General features: G+C 35.1%; 1 protein-coding gene across 1 annotated transcript in view; it reads left to right on the forward strand.

Moving 5' to 3' along the window:
- Positions 1 to 1118: 1118 nt before the first annotated feature.
- LOC123646983 overlaps positions 1119 to 18787 on the forward strand; it is a 37094-nt gene continuing 19425 nt past the window's right edge. Inside the window, exons 1-5 of the mRNA XM_045564152.1 lie at positions 1119 to 1225; positions 6876 to 7328; positions 9312 to 9396; positions 10286 to 10428; positions 10994 to 11073. Coding sequence (XP_045420108.1) covers positions 1223 to 1225; positions 6876 to 7328; positions 9312 to 9396; positions 10286 to 10428; positions 10994 to 11073 — 764 coding nt within the window. The 5' untranslated portion in view covers positions 1119 to 1222. The remainder of the gene's footprint in view (positions 1226 to 6875; positions 7329 to 9311; positions 9397 to 10285; positions 10429 to 10993; positions 11074 to 18787) is intronic.

An 18787-nucleotide genomic window follows, 5' to 3' on the forward strand; every position in this document is an offset into this window, starting at 1 on the left:
TTAAATAACATAATAGTCAAAATAGTCAAAACTATCCAGCCCTTAGGGATCTTTGCCTAGGAAATTTTATATTCCATTAGAAAAATATGAGAAGAGAAAGTACTACTGAGGTCATAGAAAATTTTGGACCAAATGCGAGTAAACAGCTAGCCCAAATCAAACAAGCTATAAAGAAAAAAGCAAAAACAAAATTATTTATGACATTTATGAGATAATTGGAAATGTGAATATTGACTGGATGTTCAGTCAATCAATTGATGCTCTTTTTTTATTTGTCATAATGGTGCTGTGCTTATGTTTTAAAAATAAGTGTTTTATCTTTTGGGGAAACACTGAAATAATTACTGATAAAGTGATATGATGCTTCAAAATAATATGAGTAATGGAGGGAGAAAAGTTGGAGATATATGTGAAACAATTTTGTGAACCAAGAATGGCCATAAATCAGTAATTTTTTAAGATGGGTGATGGTTACATGGAAATTCATTATATACTTTTGTCTACTTTTGTATATGTTTGAAATTTTCTATAACAAAAAGGTATTTAAAAAAATTCTCACCAAGAGATATGTGCCTATTGAGTGTAGGATTTGATTAATAAAAAGAAGGAGGTTTCTTCATAAATTGTGTAGCAGAAATTAGTAGGTCAAGCCATAGGTTAAGAAGAAGAACTTGTAATCTTCGCTTGTTTTATCAAATGACCTTTGCACAAATGAACTCAACCTTCTCAAGCCCAAGTATACATAATAAAAAAGTTGAAAGTGCTTCTCGGAATCCTGTATGTATCAAATATCAAACTCATATCACCTTATAAATCAGATTACTAAACAAATACTAAAGGTGAGCTGTCAAGACTTATTTAGTAAAATTGTCCTGGAGTGTAATTGTCTCTCCTCCTCTCTGTATTTACTGAGTATTGACCCTTTTATTATGCTGCTTTTTCAAACATTTGAAAAGAGCATGGGATTTATTGCTTTGTTGCTAGGTTTTAGGCAAAAGTTAGAGGTCCTCGTTTTACTTTTTTTTCCTCCTCTGACTTGCGTCCTTTAGAAAATTAACTCAGTTTCTTAGCAACCCAGATGAATGAAACTTAAGTATACTTTTGGTTCTTAAAAGCAAAGGAGAAATGTTTCCTTTATAAACCATTAGTCTCCTTTGGCTTTGCAGAAAAGATTTGCTGAGATACACTGCTGTAAAAACTTTTACAAAAAGCTCTGTTTCAAATGGTGAGTGAAGTTACTGATTTTCTAATGAATGTTTCTGCCTTTTGTTTTTATTTTGAATTCACCTAGTTTCTCAATTCGACTAGCTCTTTCGAATCTATTTATCTTGTATGTTAAAATATATAAGATGAATTCACTTATGAGAGAACCAATTTATTTATATATAATATAGCAAATGAGAAACCATGAAAAATATATTAAGAAGGAGAAAGCCCAGCTGGAAGAAAGTACTGAATTTCCCTTTATGCAAGTTAACACATGTGCGTGAATTTGTGGTCTAAGGAGTTCACTGTGATTGTAACAGCAGATTATTTTACAATGATCTTTTCTTATACTGGCAGCATTAGGTATGAAGTGTATCTGTATCTGTTTGTTTATCTATCTCCTAAAATATTTAATGTTACAAAAATTAAACTCAGTAAGCAAAAGAAGCTTAAATTTGCTTATAATTTATTGACCAAAGAAATGTATGTCTTTTTAATTAACAGATTATAAAAGCAGATAAAAATATTTTGTAATTTTCCAGTAGAAAATATTTGGGGAAGAAATTCAAATAAAAATTTGTTATATTGCCACTATTATGGTAAAGATTTTCATTATTTAAAAAAATATGATTAGGTGTTTTGGTTTTTAGACAGTTTTTTAAAAATAAAATATCTGTAATTTTCCAAAGTTGGCAAACATTATATTTCAATCATATAAAATTTGCATTTTTGTAAGGTTGAAAATGGCTGAATAACAACAGTTTCACACAGCTCAACCTAAAATATGCAGAACAGTGTATAGGGCTTATAGAAACAGAAATCCTTGTCTCAATTTTAATCTAATTTGGGCTGATTCGTAAATAATTAACAAGGGGCAAGGCAAAATGTAGCTTCCATTGCTACATTTCGAAGTTCCATTCTTATATTCATAAAAGGAAAAGATGAATCCTGATAGGGATATCTTAAATGCTTTTATTGGAGGCAGCTTTTAAACTGATCCTTGAAGAATAAATATAATTTTATATGAAGAGAATAATTGTGCTTATCGAATATAGGTTGTCATTCTTTTATCTCCAATGAAACATCTTAAACAAAATATAACTTCTATAAAATTAATATTTATCACTAAATCTTTAACTAAATTATTTTTTCCTTCATTTTTCAGCCATATATCTTATAATTTTGTATTTCTCTAAGCTTTTGTTTTTTCCATGTAAAATGAAGAATATGATGCAATATTGCCATCACTCAACTAGACCTCCTGTTGATTTATTTCTGACTGGGAACTACAGAGACATGCTAATCTATGATTCATACACTATGGAAACCTAATTTTATATACAAATTTTTCAAAAGATTAATATTTAATAATAAGTGTATAATAAAAGGACAAAATGAGGTATCATATAGAATTGAAACAAATTTATTCTCTTTTAAAATATGACATAGTAACAATTTCTGGTAGCAGGAAATGCTGAGATTTATATAGAAGAAACAGGCACGGCCATCAGCAGCAACAAGGTGGACTGATGAGCTTGTGTCCACTCCCAGCTGCCCAGTCCAAGAGAGATCCAGACCAGGGCTACATTCTCAAACCACAACCTCTTCGTGTTACAGCTCGTTTACTGCCGTGATACTTGTTTTATACAAATTAGACTTCCAGTGTCTTGACTTATTCTCATTCTCTCAGTTTATGATCCTCTTGGCATCAATTCCTTTCCTGTACTTCCTGATGAGACAATTCACACTCTCACTAACTGACATCATCAACCTCAATATCTTTTCATTGCAACACATTACCAAACCCTGACTGTGAATCAGTCCACTCATATGCTTTCTTTATTCATGTAGCCATATTTCTGAGTCCTGTAGGAGATAAGTACATTCACATTTTGGTCAAGGCTGAGCCTTCAGTGCTCCTCAGAAATGTAAAAATCTGTTTCTGCAGAAACATGAAAGAGTCCTGTGTGAGGCAAGACTGTTTTAGAAGAAGGCATAGACCTGGAACAAATTAACCACCACCCAGTGTCAGGAATTGATTTTCATTAACTTTCAGTGAGTTGACTGAGTCAGGGTTGAAGTCATATTAACCAGGTTCAAAAGACTCCAATATCAAAACCAGAAATGTGAATTGATTTTTAATTTACATAAAAAATAAACCAAAATAATTCATATTTTCTTTGTTACTTATTATCTTCTATTAGATTATTGTATATGTGAAGCCAGTTTATCATCTGAAGGTTATTTTGTGAAAATAAAATCAGAGTGAAGAGAATTAATTTCATAGTTCATATGTTAAATTGCATCAGAACCGAGATGTCATGTATGAATCTCTTAAATATAGACAGATATGACAAGTGAGATAAAAGTATCAAATAAGGGCTAGGGCACCCTTTCCTCTGAAAGAGTCTTAGAAGGATAATTCTAACCTTCAACATTCCAACCACATTTTTTTGTTTGTTTTTGGGGTTTTTAAAAATGTTTAATTATTGTTGGTATACAATAGCTGTATATATTTATAGGGTGCATGTGATGTCTTGATACAGGAATAAAAAGTGAATTAATCAAATAAGAGTAATTAGGGTATTCATTACCTCAAGCATTTATCATTTCTTTGTGTTAGGAACATTCCAATTCCACTCTTTTAGTTATTTTAAAATATTGTATAATTATTGTTGACTATGATCACTTTATTGTGCTATGAAATGTTATTCATTCTATCTAACTATATTTTTGCACCTATTGATCATTCCCACTTTATCCCCCTTCTTCTTGATACCCTTCCCAGCCTCTGATAACTATCATTTTACTCTCTGTCTCCATGAGATAAACTATTTTACTATTAATATTTAGCTCCCACATATGAGGGAGAACAAGCGAGATTTGTCTTTCTGTGCTTGGCTTATTTTACTTAACATAATATTCTCCAATTCCTTCCCTATTGTTGCAACTGATAGGATTTCATTTTCTTATGGCTGAATAATATTCTGTTGTGTATATAGACCACATTTTCTTTATCCATTCATCTGTTGATGGACACTTAGATTGATTCCAAATCTTGGCTATTGTGATTAGTGCTATAACAAACAAGGGAGTACAGATATCTTTTTGATATACTGATTTCTGTTCTTTTGATATATACTTACCAGTGGGATTGCTGGGTCATATGGTAATTCAATTTTCAGTGTTTTGAGGAATCTCCATACTGTTCTCTAGAGTGGTTGCACTAATTTACATTCGCACCAAAGTGTATGAGGGTTTCCCTTTCTCCACATCTTTGCCTGCATTAATTATTGCCTTTTTTATAAAAGCCATTTTAACAGAGGTGAGATGATATCTCTTTGGTTTTGATTTGCGTTTCTCTGATGACGAATGATGTTGAGCATTTTTTCATATACCAGTTGGTTATTTGTATGTCTTTTCTTGAGAAATGTTTATTCCAATCTTTTGCCCATTTTTTAATCACATTATTTGATTTTTTCCTATTGAGTTGTTGGAGTTCCTTATATATTCTAGTAATTAATCCCTTGTCAGATGGGTAGTTTGCAAATATTTTCTCCCATTCTGTGGGTTGTCCCTTTACTTTGTTGATTTTTTCTTTTGTGGTACAGAAGGTTTTTCACTTAATGTGATCCCATTTGTTTAATTTTGCTTTGGTTGCCTGTGCTTTGGGGATACTACTTAAGAAGTCTTTGCCCAGACCAATGTCCTGAAGCATTTCCCCAATGTTTTCTTTTAGTAGTTTCATAGTTTTGGGTGTTAGATTCAAGTCTTTAATTCATTTTAATTTAATTTTCATAATATGGTAAGAGATGAGTCTAGTTTCATTCTTCTGCATATGGATATCCACTTTTCCCAGCACAGTTGGGACTGGGAACCGCCCCTACAGTTTTACATTCTAAGATACTTGCAAAAAACACCACAGAGATAAAACACACAGTTATATTTGAAGAGAATTCGAGCTCATACAAAGCAAGCAAACAAACAATAATTGGCATTACTGAGATTTCTCTTCCTTCCAATTGGGAGGAATCTTGAAATTTTGTGTGGGATTCAGTAAGTCACATCGTAGAAAGCACATGGTGTAAGTAGGCACACAGTATATGCTCAATACACAAGGGCTGTCCAGAAAGTATCCAGCCATGTAATATGTTCTCATTTTATTAACAATGGCTGGATACTTTCCAGATAGCCTGTGGTTGGTTAATATTTGGTTGTGTCATTTAAGACTGAGACCAAACATAGACTTGGAATCTATGCAACAGAAAGAATTAATATTCAGATAAATCTCAAAACTAGTTAGTAAATGGGACTAGATGGAACTTAGGTCTCCTAGTCCCCTCTTCTGGGCAATCTCTCCTGTACCACGCCCCCTGTCTCCATCACCTATTAACAATGTTTACTTGGTATTTGCCATGTGCAAGACACTGTGGTGAGTGTTGAAGCCATAAGGCAACGAGATGTAATTCTTGATTAGCCAGAGATATAAATCATGTGATTATCAATTTAATTTTAATAATGTACTTAAAACTTTTGTTCTTATGTAGCTCCACCCCCTTTTTATGCTGTTTCTAGTTTTATCTATCATATCATTTTCACTGCCTCCTCACATATATATGCTGTGGTCCTGCCACACTGTGCTTCTTGACTTTCTCTCAATATGACATTGTCACTTAAAAATAAAAGTATTTATATTAGTATTTGGAAACAATTCACCATTGCAAAATAATTTTAATTTTTTAAAGTTGATATTTGCAATGTATCTTCAAAGTAGTTTCCCTTCATTTGCAACTTTAGGTTGTTGAATATTAGTATTCAGAAATTTTAAAATCTTCTAGTTTGATGTTATTATAAAACAACACAAAATGATAGCACAAGACAGGGAAATTCATCCCTGCATCTGGTCCTTATCCCCCAGGAACCAGCATTGTTATGCTATATTCTAATTGGTAATTATCCTTCTGTCCAAGAAGATTTCAAATTCATTGGAATCATCCAGTAACATATTGACACAGTCATTAAATCCTAGAAGTTTGCCAACAACTTCCTTGTTGCTGGTTAGCTGATCAGCAAAAAAGGAACTGTGATTCTCATGTACGTAAGTTTCAATAGCAATAGCTACAATGTACTTGTGATGGCTTAGGCAGCCACAGATATCCTAGACATAGCTAATGACAAATTTTACACACTTTCTAAATCTTGGTGAAATGTTATTTCCTTCCTTTACGACCTGGAATGTTTCTACTTACCTTTCAAGATCAGTGCAAATGACAACTTTTCCTTTCACATCATTTCTATTTTCCCAATAAAGCTAGCTGACCACTCTCCTTCCTTCTCATAACACTATTGCATACTGATCAAATTATATAGGCTTTAATTTTTGTTTTTATGTTTGTCTTTTAAGTAGACTCTTAGTTACTTAAGGAAATGGATTTTAAGTGAATCAATTTTGGATTTCTGGCCCCTAGCACAGTGACTGCTGTGACAAAGGTGCTGAATAAATATTTGCAGCAGTGATGCCTTTTCTTTCCATTGCACACACCCTCCCATCATCTGTGAGCTGTTCTCTGCCTCATAAATCTTTAAAAGATTAACTTGGCCTGGAGAGAAAATGTCGAATACACCATTGCTATAGCAACATACTTCACCAATTTCTGTATCTGCTGCAGATTCCTCCATGTGAAAATGCCCTCCACATAATGTACCGTGAGTCTCAGAGAGGCATGAGAGACAAGAATATTGCAAAGAGGCTGCAATACCCCTCACAACAAAATCTCAACTCCAAATGGGAAAAAAGTGTTCTGCAACTTCCGCAGTGTGAAACAAAAGTTAACATATGGAAAATAAAGCCTCCTGATTTTAGTTATAAACTGTATACATCTTTGGGATTTCCAGAAATATCATCAAGAACCACTAAGGAAGAACAAGAGAGAAAAAAAAGCCATTTTCCAGAAACAATGGTTCACATGCCCAGCATAAGGAATCATTCCAAGAAGGCCATATCTAAGTTTATAACTACATTTCCACATACGGATTCACACAGAGCGAAGTTAATGTTTGTAAAGGGTGGAAAATATCCAAGGGGTGTATACGTCAATCCAAAACCACATGACTTCCGACAGGTACAAAACAGCATTTGATTCTAAACAACTTAATACAAATAAAGGGAAATATACATTATTTGTATTCATTTCTTCATTAAGAGAACTATTAGATATTTTTTTAAATGTGTATACAATATGTATATTGCTGCATCTTTTTTTTCTCATGGAACAATACAATTCAGATTCAGGAATAAATGGCAGAAGAGAAAGGTAAGACCTTGGTTATTGTTTCTGATGAGATTTTATGTCAGGTGGAGTGGTCAACTCTTCAATGAGCTTTCTTAAGTTTGAGGAGAACAGTTTAGATTTAGATGTGATTGGAGAACAGATATCAGTAGCCAGGAGTTTATAATCTAGTAGTAATGAAATAAATTTATGGACCAAATGGATGAATTAATGAAAATTGCCAAAAGAGAATATTCTGTTACTTTAATGAGTCTTTCTGGTGATTAGTAATTTAAATAATATGTGGGCAAGAACTAGATTTATAATTTAAAGTGGTGGTGAGGAATATGGTGATACAAATGAGGTCAAAATATAATTCCACTAGAATATGAATGTATCCTATCCTTTGGTCTATAATTTAGCACATAAATATGACTCTTGCTAGCAAAGAGAGAAACAATAGGACTGATAGTACAAAAAAATGTTAGATAGAATAAATTTATTACAATGCGAAAATATAGGATAGTAGTTAACAACATGATTTCTGGGATCAGATTGTTCCTGTTCTTTTACTTTCTAATACCTTTGGACAAGTTGCTAAGCCTCTGTCCTTATTTATAGCATGTAGTAATAATGTCACATTTTATATGATTATTGTAAGTAATGAAGGAGACAATATATGCAAAGCACAACAGAGTCTGCAATGTTGAGACATTCAATGAATGTTAACTCTCATGAGCTATTAGGATAAAAGTTGGGAAACCCAGGAAACCTCTGTCAGTAACTTTCTTTACAAATTCAGGGCATCTGAACACTTCCATTTGTAGTAAATAAGATATGTTACCTTTTGGAGATCAGGGTGGTAAATTAAATATTTAATGTTATTGGTTTACTTAAATATTTCACTTGTAACAGAATTACAAAACTTGGGCAAGTGAAGTTTGAGAAATGGGGGACATTTTTATTTTAGCTGAATTTGTTTCCATGCATGAGTGGAGACAGAGTGAGATAAATTGTGCAACCACTAGATGTCAGCATTTTTACAAATTAAAACTCAACAAAGGATTTTTTTTTTTTTGAAACTAACTTGACCTCATGTTGTACTTGATTAAAGAGTGAAAAATCTTGTATTAGAGAATCTCCTTCTTCGGAATTTTTAACATTTTTCTATATGCTTGTAGCAGGACCTAGAGTCACTCATTAAAAAGAGAACTCTGTCAAAATTGGTACCCTCGAGTTCACTGTTTTGTGCCACATTGATTCAGCTTTTGAGAAGAGACATTTGTGATATTTTATTTGATCACTTTCTGGAGTGTACAAATTCTATTTCAGTTCAAATTGGTTCATTTAAACCATTTTAGGAAACATACTTTGTTTTACAGCTTACTAAAAACAATCAATAGTTACTCTATTCCAGGCTTGACAAATTATTTATCTTTGTTCAATATTTTTGCTATGTTCTTAAAATAAATTCAGCTCCAGAAAAATAACATGTTACTCTATGTGCCATAGACTAATATTAAGACTGAGTTTAAGAATAAAATGCCAAACTTTAAATAGACTTCCTTAACTTCCATACTGTTTAAGGTACTATTTCTGATCTGTTAACACAAGGGTAATTAAAGTACTCCCTCCACCATAAAATAATTGTTTATACAGAATTTAGATTTTAGGCTATACTTTCAAATTATCATATATGAGTTTTAAATGCTACAACAAAATCCTCAAAATCACATTTTGCTAGTAAAATGTGTAATATTGGGAAAAATCAAACTCCAACTATAGTAAGAAACAATACTTATTAGTAATAGTACAATCTTTTCTTTACATATCCAGTACCAACCTGATCTACCAAACTTTGTGACAACTTATGAAAAGGACCCTTTTGGATTAAAATTTAAGTCACAACTCTTAAGTACAGGTAAGTTGTTATAGAGTTACGAATAGTGCAGAAAACTGCTTTATATATTAATAATAGTACTTGCAAAGGCTTATAACTAAAAGGGTTTTTTTTTTACTTATCACCTTTAATAATAATAATGTGGTAAATTTTTAAAAATTATTTGCAACAATCTATTTACTTTGCTACCCACAACTTTTAGTTTATCTTTGAAGATTGAGTTTGTAACCCAATGTGTTGTGTATAGAGAACAAATAGAGTGTAATGCTTAAGAGAATAAATTCTGAAGCTAAGCTGTGCAACTTTGCATTTTGGCTTCATGACCCTAAACTTCATTACCTAAACTGTCTCTCAGTTTCCCCATCTATACATGGAGATGACAACAACTGAATCTACGTCATAGAAATATTGCGAGAATTAAATCAGCTAATATCATAAGTAAAGCACTTAGTTAACAGTATATTGTAAAGCACATGATACACACACACACACACACACACACACACGCCATCATTATTATTATTATTGTGCCATTTGTATGGCACTTACCCAGAGTTAATTTTTATTATTCAGCATTCTTTATTTGGACAAGGATAAATAACACATTAATGCTATATTAACATATCATAATTATATAACAATTAAAACAATAAGATGTTAACAGTAATTGTCTCTGGATAGTAGGGTCAGGGTTGCATTTTATTTTCTTCTTTTCAAAATGAGAAGTGAATAATTTTATAATTGTAAACTTAGGAAAAATAAGCAAAGTTTTATTTAGATTTGCATTTACAAATTGTCCAGCAATTTACCACCCTTGGGTCCTGATCTCCAAAAATGAGACTGTATCTGAGAGGCATCATGAACAAAGACGTGTCATTGCTAAGTTTCTCATTTGTCTTCCTATCTCTAGAACGTGGGAGCCATTTACTGAACGATGATAAAGAGAAGAACACTACAGAAAGATTTATCACCTACAAGCCTCGTGAATGCACCTGGGACTCAAAACTAATTTTGACAAAAACCCCATGGCCTGTTAGATCTGCTTCATACACAGTGAGCTTGACTCTTTCTTATAACTGTTGGGAAATCCTCCAGCATGGTTTTCAAAATTGCTTAGTGCAGAGTTTTTAGTTTGTTGTAGTGTATATAGTAAAAGATATTTCTATCTTTAAAAAACTATGTAGACCTCGGCTTTTTCTTGACATGCAAATAATGAATTATCTAATATTTTGGATTTCCTTTTCTCATTACAAAGACAGTTGGTATGGTGGACTAAGGCCTAAATGTTGTAAGGAATTTTTCCCAAATTTCCTCCCACCTCATTGGGAGCCCATGAGCAGTTTAGTGAATTGCACTCAAGTAAGAAGTCCTGACAAGACTCTGTGATACACTCATAAAACAATGCCGAGAACACATACTTTTACCATGGCTCAAAATCTACCCTAGGCAAATAAGGCTGCTCTGTAAACCATGTATGTCTAAGAAAAACAACACATGAGTGTGGGGTACAGATAAACTTTTAAAGCAAAGACTAGTAAATAGTTTTTAAAAAATAAACAACAATTAAAGTTAATACATGTTTGCTTTCACTGACTTCCTTTGTACCATTTTCCTTAAGAGACATAGAAGGCAGCGTGATGCGTACAGTGCATTTATGGATCGTGTGGAAGAAAAGTTTATGAAGACATGCCAGATCAGGTGCGCAAAATATTTAGGATTTGTTGTTGAATACTTACATCAACTTTTTAGAATTACTACTCAATTACTGTTTTAAATAAAGTGTACTTAATCCTATAAGAGCTCTACTCTCATAGGAACTATAAATGAAGTATCCTTGGTGCTCATGGTGAACGTTTTAAGTAGAGCCTGAAAGAATCCAGTCCTTTGATCAAATAATTTTATTTTTTCTAGTTTGCAAAGAAATTCAAAACACTTCAGCAATGATGTCAAAAGTCTAGGTTTCAGCCGGGCGCAGTGGCTCACGCCTATAATCCTAGCATCTGGGAGGCCGAGGCAGGTGGATTGTTTGAGCTCAGGAGTTCAAGACCAGCCTGAGCAGAAGTGAGACCCTGTCTCTACTAAAAATAGAAAGAAATTATATGGACAACTAAAAATATATATAGAAAAAATTAGCTGGGCACGGTGGCACATGCCTGTAGTCCCAGCTACTAGGGAGGCTGAGGCAGGGGGATTGCTTGAGCCCAGGAGTCTGAGGTTGCTGTGAGCTAGGCTGATGCCAGAGCACTCTAGCCCGGGCAACAGAGTGAGACTCTGTCTCAAAAAAAAAAAAGTCTAGGTTTCACGGACACTGTTGGTGCCACTCATATCCTCTCAATCTTTATGAATCAGGGAGCATTTCTTCCTAACTTCCAACAGCCAGAATCTGTATGTCCTTGCTAGAGGGCTTTCTCTGGCAGCTAGAGCTACCCACAGCAGGTCAAAGTGCTAAGGGTTTAATGTCTCCCGGCAACAGCCCGCAAGCAATAACTAAGGTAATTGTTTTACACTGTCCCTCAGAGTTCCTCAAGGGAGTTAACCTCCAATTGTCCCAGTAGTTACTTGCACTTATTTGGCTTCCCTCTCTTTCCTATTTCACTTGCTCACATTCTTATCTTTGTTTTGGTCCTCACCTCTGGTTTCACTTAGAATCCTTGTTCAGTGCCTGCTTTTGGGGAAACCTAAATCAAGACAATGATCCTAGAAGGTAGAATGCCTGGCTTCAAATTTCAGCCTTGCCATGAGCTCTTGAGCATCTTACTTACCCCTTCTCTTCCATAGTTCTTTACCTGTAAAATGGCAATAACATGTATTCTTAGACATAATACTGGGAGCCTAAGTCAGACTGTGCCTTATAACTTCTCATACTTCTCTTTATCCACATGTCAATGTCATCTTTGAAAAGAGGGTGAAAACACTGATTAATATAGCAGATAGAGTTTGGACTTTGAGTTTGGCCAAATTCTAACTAATTCAAATTCTAACTAATCCATCTATAATTGTGTTACCTTGGATGATTTGATTAAATTTTCTGAGCCTATTTTCTTAGGTTTTTGGAAAATTAAATAAGATAATACACAAAAACTACTGACACAGTCCCTTATGTCTTCTTGATTCAATTATTATTAATAATTATTATTAATGATAATATAGAGACATGGCCTGGCATGGAAATGTTACTTTTTGTCTGTCTTAGTTTTCTCACCTGTAGAATGACAGTAATAATAATACCACCTTAATAGAGTTATTACGAAAAGTCAAAGTTTATGAAACACTTGGGACATAGCACATGACTCTTAGTAATTGCTATATAGGTATCTTATGAATAATAATTCAAAAACTATGTATTTTGCATGCACAAAGTAAAATACATACAACGTCTAGGGACTAGGCAAGTCAAGAGCTTCCTGAAAGATGAGAGAGAGGAAGAGGCTATTCAGTACGATTAGTCTTAGGACTTTTGTGAGAAAAGCCCAGAGAGCACTGTCAGCAGACAGCTGTCTCTAAGAGGACCAGATGAGAGATGAATACATAAAGAGTAGCTAGGTGGCCAGAAAGCTGTATTCAAATGGAATTCATTTTATAAGTGATGGGTATGGGGTCACCCGACCAATGATATAGGGTATAGACTTGTCCTTACAAAGCTTATTTTGAATTGCAAAGATCCTGCTGTAAGCATATAAAATTATTGATTCCTATAGCAATAGCAGGGGCTTCTCCTCTACAGATGATATTGTGCTTGAACTTGGTAATTGGTGGCTCCATGATAACACAAGCTCCAGCCACCAAGAAAATAGCATGGTAGTCCATCACCAACAATTTCTTAAAGTGGTTACAAAAAACCATAGACCACTGATGACTGTAGCACTATGAATTCATGGCCTCCGGCATCAGTCAGAATTTCAATCTTCATAGATGTCACTGAGAAGCACTCTTTAAGAGCAAACGTACCTCAATACCAGACACAAGGTGGCCTCTGCATTTTCTGCAGCTCAAAAAGCATCCATGCGGAGCGTGCCTGATGATTTCCCCCTCTTATAGGCACCCCCAATCTTTATAAATGATAATCCTGAGCATCCAGGAATTGGTTTTGCAGGGACCACCTGATTTTCTTTCCTCACAGGAGTCAGAATGGGTATACCTCAGGGCTTTCCTCCAAGGATAATGGTGCCTACTTAAAAAAAAAAAAAAAAGGCCTGGAGATGTTCAATTGTTTACTTACTTAATTTGGTTGGACTAGAGGGTGAGAATAGAAAGTCTGGCCCATCTACCTTTTAGAGAGCTCTGTAAGAATCTCTCTTCTAGCAGTTTCTCTGGGGAATATAGGTGTACCTATCTCCTAGTGTTAGCTTTAGGGCTTTTGTCTGATTTCCAGACAACAGGAAACATCCCATTTAAACATCCTCTTAACACTTGGATTCCTTGGCTAAGGGAGCTCCTATTTCCCCTCACCTAAGTGAGAAGCCTCATTGTAACACTTCTCTGTACTCTTTCACCCTGCTGGTGCTGATGGAGAAGGAAATGCTTAATTGTGTAACACAGGATGTATTGGGAGTCCTTGATTTATGCATCATTTAGTTGGCTTTTATACATCAAACTCAGGATGTTCAATCATTTTCATAGGCACGATGTCATTCAATTCTCTTCAGACCCCGCAATGTTTAGTTAGGTATTATATTATTATTATCATCATTATTATTACAATTTTACAAACTAGGAAATTAGAGTCCTCATTAGGAATTTAATGTTAGCAGCATTTATTCGAGATGGTGCTCCAAAACACTCACTTTGTACTGCAGTACTCATTTGCACATACACACTTTCTGATAAGTTACCAAAAATAAATTTGACTGTTTGGCTTACACAATATAGTTCAAATTCCATATCGTAGTTGTAGTCATGCTCAACCATTCCTTTTGTTATTCTTCTATGAGCTTAGTTTTAGCTATTTGTATTGTGAATAAGGGGGTAAAACAGATGACATCTAACAGTTATAGTCAAAGTTTCTGGTCTCAGGAGTGACCTATCAGGTAAGCTTCACCTTTTACAGAAGGTGATTCAGGAAATTCTGTTAATACATCTCTCTTTTGTTCATTTAGATAGCTGCTGGACCAAAGCAACATAGGGCTTCTCGAACTCTCCCTTGAATGTTCACCTTCTGTGCATTTCCTAATAACAGCAATGATGAATTTTAGCACCAGCCTGGATTCCAGAGAAATCTGCACTCCCCCAGAGGCACAAGAAAGTTCTAAAACAACAAATGTTCTCAAACAAAAAGTTGCATAATTTAAATTCCCTTGTTATAACATGGATGAGAATACTGTCATCAGGCTTTTGATTTAGATTGTGAAATTTAGATCTTGCAACTATGAGTGGAATGCTGATAAAAATTGTGCTTTCTGTTAATACCCAAAATTATAGAGATGCTGTAGTTTCAGATTAAGCTAAGAACAGTAGATAGACAAGAATAATACTTACTAATTTTGACCACCAAGCTTCTCTAAGGCAGACATTGCAAATTTTATGTTTGTATCCTTCATAGAAACAAAAATTCTCTGTATGTAGTATATATTCTCTTAAAGGATAACTATTACACTATGTATGCAGAAGTAATAGTTGGTTAAAGGTCAAAACTTAAAAAAAAAATACAGAACAGAGTTGAAGTAGTTCAAATACACATGGGGGGCACTGGTGGTTCAGTGGTAGAATTCTCGCCTACTCAAATACACATGGGGCAATAGCCAGTGGGTTATTATCCACAGACAAAAAAATAGGAAAGTTTAATTTGTGACAGGGCAAAGTTCTTCTAAGGTTTAAGTTGTTCCTAGAAATAGATTTTATTGCAGGAATTGCAGGATGCCAGATGGTGTGTGATAGTGTTTATATCTCCAAAAACAAAAATCAAGAGTTTTATGGATGAGGTTTGTGTTCATACATACAAGGTGGCATTGGCTGAAACAATCAAAATTTACCTGTTATGTTTACAGCATATTGAAATCAAAATGTGAATCTTTACTTTTCAGTTTTTTCTAATACATTTTTAGAAGCCTATCCAATACCCTCAAATATATTAAAAGAGAGAGGATCTCCAACTAACAGAGATAGTAAATGTCCTTCTTAAAGATCATCAGGCTTGGAGAACTTACAGTTCCAAGCAGGGGGAAAGATCTCCCTTTTAACATATGGAAACCATTTTCTAAAATTTTGTTTAAAAATCTTGAGGGAAAGAAAACAAATGATGTGAAATTTCTTCTTTGTTTCTGATAAATATTTAACAGCTAATCATTTTAAACAGAAAAAGGCAGGGGTGGAATTTAATGCCACTGCCAGTTTTATCAAACAGATTATCTTATCTCCTTCCTTGTTTCATTGTGAAAACTAATTGAAATAAAGTCCAATAGGTATTTAACAGCTGTTTACATAAGCAACATTATGTGGAAAGATGAGGCAATGAATTAAATCATTTCCCAAAGGATGTTCTGCATAATTTAAGTTCTCTGGAATTTTAATAGATAATCCTCCATGAAAAGAAAAGGGTTCTTTAGAAAAATAAATGCAGCAAATACTGGATTAAATATTAATTAAAACTGGCATTATTTCCCAGTCCTCTCACAGTCTTGCTGATCTCAATAAAAATAAAAATAAGATGGAGTCACCCTTGTTCTCTATTTTTTATCTCACATCCTATGAGCTGTTATATCATGAACCCAACTACTTTTCACCATCTCTAGTAAATACACTGGTCCAAAGCCTGTCATCTCTTGCCTTTATTATTGCAATAGCCTCCTATCTGAAGGACCCTGGAGGCCCATATCCCCCTCAGGCTATTCTCAACACAATAGCAGAGTTGTTTGACCCCTTTAAAATGCAATTCTGTTAGATAGACAGCTAGGGACCCCTGGCCCCTCCTGGGGAAAAGGCTTGAGTGACTGCCACACCTGGGGGGAAGAGGGCACACCCTACCAACCTGCCAATCAAAACTTAATGTGCCAACTGCAAAAGAGCACAGAGGACTCTAGTTCACCAACCAAGCAACACAGGTATAATAGAGTCTGGAAGGTGACCTAGAACAATCTAGTTATCATGTCATTAGCTTAAATCATTGTGGTTCATCCCCTGAAATTGGCTTTCAGAGAGGCTCATGGGAGATCTACATGCGCAGTAAGACTCAGGTCATGCAACTCCCAACTGTCCATCAAAGTGGTTCCATGATGACGTCTGAACCACGAGGCACGCCCAATCCAGACACTATAAAATCAACATTTAGGTGCACATATAGTAGTAACATTCATCTGATGTCTGGCAGGTGGAGGCGAGGAGGAAGGGAGATGGGTAAATTCACACCTAATGGGTGTGGTGCGCACTGTTGGTGGTGGGGGGTAGACATGCTTGAAGCTCTGACTCAGGCGGAGCAAAGGCGATATATGCAGCCTAAACATTTGTACCACCATAATATTCTGAATTAAAAAAAAAAAAAAAAACCAGACTCAGACCATAACCACGGCCTTTTTTGCTATGACAAGAGGCCCGTTCGCCGTTCTGTGGCAAATGTATCTTGCTCTTACTCTGTAAACCTGTATCTTGCTCCTGCTCTGTAATTCCATCTTTTTCTCCTTAAGAAACCTCCTTTAGTGCTTACCTTGCTTGGGCCGAGAGCACACCAAGAACCGACATTTCAGACTGCTGACCCGACAATTCTCATGTTATTCTTCTGCTCAAAACCCTCCAATGTATTCACGTCTTTAACCAAAGCTCTTCTAACGTACTGCGTGGTCCTTCATTATCCGGTCCTGGTTATTTTTTCGTGCTCCTCTCCAACTATTCTATTCTCATTTACTCTTCTCCAATCACTGGGATCCTTCTGCTAACAGAGAAACTTCACAAAGGCAGGGATTTTGTCAGTGCGTTCACCGTTGTGTCCTAGTGCTAAGTATAGTAGCTGATGTACAGACGTTCATAACTATGACAGTTATTCAACGAATGACTTCACCAGAATAGTCTGAGAGCTGCGTAAGGCATAGCTGATGTAGTTATTGATCCCCACTCCTGGGAGGCCATGTTGATCAAAGTCATCCACTAGCAGCTGAAAAGGACTAACTTTGATTTCCAAATACCTCTGTGGAGTGATATGCATTTCTATTGTTTTGCATCTGTCAGGAATGTTAAAATTTTAAGATTCTTGTTCATTGCAATTGAAATGGAAATACCATCTCCGTTAGGTAAAAAAAAAGAAAAACTTTTAGGAACAATACTTGCACTTAAACTAAAGACTAAATGTTTTCATCAGAGCCAGGAAAATATTAGCTTAACTTAAAGACTTGCTGAGAACATTAATGAATAACTGCTCAAAGCAGCATGAAATAAATGGTCTACATTAACATAAAACTCTATGATACCTGTGCTCATATCCTTGCAGACAGTGGATAACAGCCACACTATACATTTCTGGTTATATTTCTCTTTGTGTATTGTTGTGAATTATAAATTGCAAAGTGACTTTCACAACAATATGAAATTATGTCATAGCTGAATTTTAAGAAAAATATCATCCAATCAGTTTACAGAAGAAAGGCAGTAAAAGCCAAGCTAATTCAAAGATGTTTACAATATAATAAGGACTTTGCTCCATCAAAGTATAGTTTTCAGGAATTTAAAAGAAATTTTTATGTATATTATTAATTGAAAATGAGCTCTTCTGGCCGGGAGCGGTGGCTCACGCCTGTAATCCTAGCACTCTGGGAGGCCGAGGCGGGAGGATTGCTTGAGGTCAGGAGTTCGAGACCAGCCTGAGCAAGAGCAAGACCCCGTCTCTACTAAAAATAGAAAGAAATTATATGGACAGCTAAAATATATACATATAGAAAAATGAGCCGGGCATGGTGGCACATGCCTGTAGTCCCAGCTACTCTGGAGGCTGAGGCAGAAGGATGGCTTGAGCCCAGGAGTTTGAGGTTGCTGTGAGCTAGGCTGATGCCATGGCAATCTAACCCGGGCAACAGAGCAAGACTCTGTCTCAAAAAAAAAAAAAAAATGAGCTCTTCTAAACCATATCTATTAAATCACTATCATGAAGCATAGTAGATTTTAATGAGGGAATCAAGAAGATGGCAAAGCTGTTTAAAAGATCCTTTTTTTTTTTTTTTTTTTTTTTTGAGACAAGGTCTCATTCTGTCGCCCTGGTTGGAGTGCAATGTCGTCATCATAGCTCACTGCAACTTCAAACTCCTGGTTTCAAAAGATCCTCCTGTGCCAGCCTCCAGAGTAGCTGGGACTAGAGGCGTGCGCCACCATGCACAGCTTATTTTTCTGTTTTTTTTGTAGAGACAGGGGCTCTCTATTGCTCAGGCTAGTCTTGAACTCCTGGCCTCAAGCAATTTTCAGCCTCCCAAAGTGCTAGGATTACACACATGATCCC

The sequence above is a fragment of the Lemur catta genome, chromosome 11, assembly GCF_020740605.2.
Source record: "Lemur catta isolate mLemCat1 chromosome 11, mLemCat1.pri, whole genome shotgun sequence".
Classification (NCBI taxonomy): domain Eukaryota; kingdom Metazoa; phylum Chordata; class Mammalia; order Primates; family Lemuridae; genus Lemur; species Lemur catta.